The sequence below is a fragment of the Sardina pilchardus genome, chromosome 20, assembly GCF_963854185.1.
Source record: "Sardina pilchardus chromosome 20, fSarPil1.1, whole genome shotgun sequence".
Taxonomy (NCBI): domain Eukaryota; kingdom Metazoa; phylum Chordata; class Actinopteri; order Clupeiformes; family Clupeidae; genus Sardina; species Sardina pilchardus.
The window spans coordinates 30,998,765-31,003,764 of NC_085013.1; the positions used below are offsets into that span (position 1 = coordinate 30,998,765).

Consider the following 5,000-nt stretch of genomic DNA (forward strand, 5'->3'; position numbering starts at 1 on the left):
CCAGAACACCACGGTGTGTGTGTGTGTGTGTGTGTGTGTGTGTGTGTGTGTGTGTGTGTGTGTGTGTGTGTGTGTGTGTGTGTGTGTGTGTGTGTGTGTGTGTGTGTGTGTGTGTGTGTGTGTGTGTGTTGTTTGCTTTTAAAACAAAGTGCGCTTCTCCAAAGGCCAGCGCCGTATTCCAGAACAGAGGATTCTGTGTGTGTTTCCCGCCTCACACTGAACACGTCCAGTTCCTTAGAACGCACCACAGCTGTGATCCTGACCCATCAACCACACACACACACACACACACACACACACACACACACACACACACTCTAGTCAGACATCAACCAATTAGTCAAGCCAGTCACACACACACAATTATGCTCCAATTAATAGTTAGGAACACACACTAATTATTGCTTCTGTCGGATATGAAACGCTAGCGGCTAGCGCTCCCGTTTATAATGTTGAGTTATTGGCAATTTTAATTTGATAATTGTTGTCAAATTGTCATCAGAATCAACTCCATCAGTGACATTCTGGGCCGTTCTAACCAGATGGCTCCTTTTGAGACGGGCAGGAAGTGATCGGGCCTGATGTGGTGCAGATGTTCTGTGGTACGCAACGGGAGTAAGCCCGTCGGTAACCGGTTACACACACACACACACACACACACACACACCCTCTACCGGCCCGGGGCGCAAGGAGAAGCCACACTGGTGACGTGTAACGGGGGAGCGATGTGATTGGCCGGCAGCTGGAGAGTAAGCTCGCTGCAGAGGGCTACGGTCGGCAGTTCTGGTCTCCGTGTTTTTCCGGTCGAGAGGAAACTGCGTCTCAACGCTTTGGCTACACAGTGGACACCGAGCGAAGCCTAAGGCAGAGCGAGGACTAGACTGCAACCGGACAGTTTTTTTCTGAATATATCATTAGCCACCCGTTTATGAAAGGATTACCGACCGCTGTAACGGATTTCTAACGAGGCTGTCTAAATGAAAGCGATGTGATGAAACCGCGAGAGAAAAACCCACTCCAAGTTGGAATAATTCCGCCGGACGGATATCTCTTCATGTTGCTCTTCAAGTTCCTTCAGGGTTGGTACAATTTACTTCACAAATTATCGGCTTGTGTTGCCGTCCGTCCTATATACCATTTTTAGAGCGTATTGCTAACCTTTCGTTAGGAGTCCGAGTAGGCTAGTTGATTTGAGTGGACCGATGCCGGCTGCTGAAACAGGGTCGCGTTATGAGGTGCTTGACGTTTCTTCTCTCACTTCCAGAAACGCTGAAAAAGTCTAAACGGGCCGGTAAACACGCGGGCAAGTTGCCGGTGTGCTACGAGATTTTAACTCTGTCGCTGAAGAAAAAGATGGCAGCGGAACTGTTTCCAGCCAAGAGCCACACCAACCTCCAGAGCGCCGGGACCATCGCGGTCAGCCCGTCCGAAGAGAACAGCCTCGGGTCGGTCACGCAGCCGCTCAGCCCCGTCACGACACCCACCACCCAACAGAACATCCTCAACAACAACAACACTGAGAACACCACCGAGAAGCTCGCCGTGAGTGCGGCTCACCCGACACTCCGGGAGAGGTAACCCCACGAGCTAATGCGCGCTGTAAACAAGCCGGTTGTGTTGACAAGCAGGAAAACTGAAAGTCGAGAGTGAAAGCTGCGCTGTATCTAACTCGCTCACATCTCTTTTCCACACAGAAATGCCTCGATGTTTAATAACGAACTGATGGCTGACGTCCATTTTATTGTCGGTCCACCGGGAGACACGCTCAGAATTCCCGCACACAAGGTGAGGCTCGCGGTCCCGTTACGCATCGTAGACACTTGTACATGTAGGCTACACATACCTTACCGACTGCGCGCGGATACATAAACGTGCCCGTCTCTCTCGTGTCCCCACAGTACGTCCTGGCCGTAGGGAGCTCCGTGTTCTGCGCCATGTTCTACAGCGAGCTGGCGGAGACCGATTCGGAGATCCGGATCCCAGATGTGGAGCCGCCCGCGTTCCTCGCCCTGCTGAGGTAAGACCGCGCACTAATCACAGGGCGCGCTAATAACCCGCGTGGCCACTACAGGGCCATCTCCGGTTCACCGTCCTTCAGAAAGTTATTAAGAGTTATTTTGGTGAAGACAGCCTTGTTCTACCGCCCTTCATTCTATCCGTAGGCTAGTGTTCTCTTTTACGTTTTATTTGTTTGAGTGTTTTGTTTTGCTTTGAGAGCAAAGTCAACCGGAGTCAAATTCATTGTTTGTTTACGCAAACCTGGCCAATAAAGCTGTTGCTGCGCTGTGTGTGTGTGTGTGTGTGTGTGAGATCCTCAGAGGGAAGTGAGAGATATTGAGGCTGTGCAGCAGATGAGGGGTCAGAGTGGAGTAGAATAAACTTCTGGAGGTTTCTGTCCTGCGTAGTCGTGTAGTCTAGTTAGCATGTGATGATGATCACAGTATACCCACTACAGCTAATAGATATCCTTGCCTACTTCATACGGAGATGGTGATGCTTTTTGAGGGTCTTGAATTTCCCCTCGGGGATCAATAAAGTATCTATCTATCTATGTGCATCACGTAGACTACACCGTCACTGGTTCGGAGTCGTGGAGTAGAACTAACTCGTGGAAGTTTATGTCCTGCGTTCACTGACTCCGTGTCCTACCTCAGGTACCTGTCCAGGTGTGTGTGTCCTGCGCTCACTGACTCAGGTACCTGTACAGGTGTTTGTGTCCTCCCTCAGGTACCTGTACAGGTGTTTGTGTCCCTCAGGTACCTGTACAGGTGTTTGTGTCCCTCAGGTACCTGTACAGGTGTTTGTGTCCCTCAGGTACCTGTGCAGGTGTTTGTGTCCCTCAGGTACCTGTCCAGGTGTGTGTGTCCTGCGCTCACTGACTCAGGTACCTGTACAGGTGTGTGTGTCCCTCAGGTACCTGTACAGGTGTGTGTGTCCCTCAGGTACCTGTCCAGGTGTGTGTGTCCTGCACTCACTGACTGTGTGTCCTCCCTCAGGTACCTGTCCAGGTGTTTGTGTCCCTCAGGTACCTGTCCAGGTGTGTGTGTCCTGCGCTCACTGACTCCGTGTCCTCCTCAGGTACCTGTACAGTGACGAGGTGGAGCTGACGGCCGACTCCGTGCTGGCAACGCTGTACGCTGCCAAGAAGTACCTGGTGGGGGCGCTGTCGCGCGCGTGCGTGAGCTTCCTGGAGGCGGGGCTAGAGGCGGGGAACGCCTGCGTGCTGCTCAGCCAGAGCGTGCTGTTCGAGGAGCCCGGCCTATCGCAGCGCTGCTGGGAGATGATTGACGCGCAGGCCGAGCTGGCCCTCCAATCGGAGGCCTTCTGCCAGCTGGACCCGCCCACGCTGACGCGGCTGCTGCGGCGCGAGACGCTGAACGCGCGCGAGGCGAGTGTGTTCTCGGCCGTGGAGCGCTGGGCGGAGGCGGAGTGTGTGCGGCGGGGGCTGAGTGTGTGTGCGCAGAGCAAGCGCAGCGTGGTGTGTGGCCCGGTGCTGGCCCAGGTCCGCGTGGCCTCGCTCTCGCTGCAGGAGTTCGCCGACGGTCCCGCCCAGTCCGGCCTGCTGTCGCTGGAGGAGACCAATCAGATGTTCCTCTGGCACACCGCCGCCAACAAGCCCCGCCCCCCCTTCCCCTCGTCGCCACGGCGAGGACTCCGCCCCCAGCGCTGCCGCCGCTTCCAGTCGGCCGCGTACCGTAGCAACCAGTGGCGTTACCGCGGGCGCTGCGACAGCATCCAGTTCTGTGCGGACCGGCGCGTGTTCCTGGCGGGGGTGGGGCTGTACGGGTCGAGCGGCGCCGGGGCGGAATACGCCGTGAGCATCGAGCTCAAGCATCGCCACGGCAACACGCTGGCACACACGCACGCCCGCTTCACCTCCGACGGATCCAGCGCCACCTTCCCGGTTCTCCTGGAGCACCCGGTGCTGGTGGAACCCGACGCGTTCTACACGGTCAGCGTGGTTCTGGAGGGAACCGAGCTCAGCTACTTCGGGCAGGAGGGGCTCACGGAGGCCCAGAGTGGGAACGTCACCTTCCAGTTCCAGTGTTCCGCAGACAGCACCAACGGAACCGGCGTGCAGGGAGGACAGATCCCAGAACTGGTGTTCTACGCATGAGGAACGCACGCACACACACACACACACACACACACACACACACACACACGCACACACACTGAGGCTGGACCCTAACAGAGGACACACACACACGCAGACTGGACCCTTACTGGACAGAGAGACACGTACACACAAGCACACACAGACTGGACCCTTACTGGACAGACACACACACACACACGCGCACACACACACACACACACTTTCTCTGCACTGCTACAACTGCCAGACTCCAGGGCTGTGCATGTTGTGTATCTTGCCACTGACAGATGAATGCTCTTTGGACTTATTTATTTTCTCTAAGAAACACCGTATTTTAATTCTCTAAATCTTATTTTAATTAATTTAATGATGTTAATTTAAAGCTGTTATTGTATTGTATTACTGTTTACTGATTGGCCTTGAGATGTGCCAGGACACTGGAGCGGTTCTCTCTCGTCCCGCTGTAGATATCTTACCACCACAGACTTTATTATTTTATTACGCAGTTATTACCGTTTAACTCTTAATTTAAACTTGTGTTCATGGCTAAATGAGACTATTATTTTATTCTTAATTATTAGTGTTCATGACTAAGACAGGACACTGTTACTCCTGAACCTGAACTCATAAAACATTTTTTTACTGAGAACACTTGCACTCATCTCTGCTGACTGAGCACACACACACACACACACACACACACACACACACTCTTCTCTTCTCTCGTTTGAACTGAATGATCTTGCCAAAGCTGCAGCAGATGAGCTGCTGATTCCTTGGATGGAGAGCTCAGCGTAGATTTGTGTGTGTGTGTGTGTGTGTGTGTGTGTGTGTGTGAGTATGTGTGAAAGGCTCGGCTCCTCGGAGAGCTCAGCAACCCAGACCAGACGGGAGATTCCAC

General features: G+C 53.6%; 2 protein-coding genes across 2 annotated transcripts in view; one reads left to right on the top strand and one right to left on the bottom strand.

The window, feature by feature from the left end:
* LOC134067322 (transcription factor IIIB 90 kDa subunit-like) overlaps positions 1-5,000 on the bottom strand; it is a 47,977-nt gene that overhangs the window by 27,322 nt on the left and 15,655 nt on the right. The window lies entirely within an intron of this gene.
* On the top strand, positions 1,177-4,206 carry LOC134067337 (BTB/POZ domain-containing protein 6-A-like). Its single transcript, XM_062522577.1, has 4 exons — positions 1,177-1,574; positions 1,695-1,785; positions 1,899-2,017; positions 3,079-4,206. The coding sequence occupies exons 1-4, from the start codon at positions 1,231-1,233 to the stop codon at positions 4,115-4,117; spliced, it is 1,593 nt and encodes a 530-aa protein (XP_062378561.1). The 5' UTR covers positions 1,177-1,230; the 3' UTR covers positions 4,118-4,206.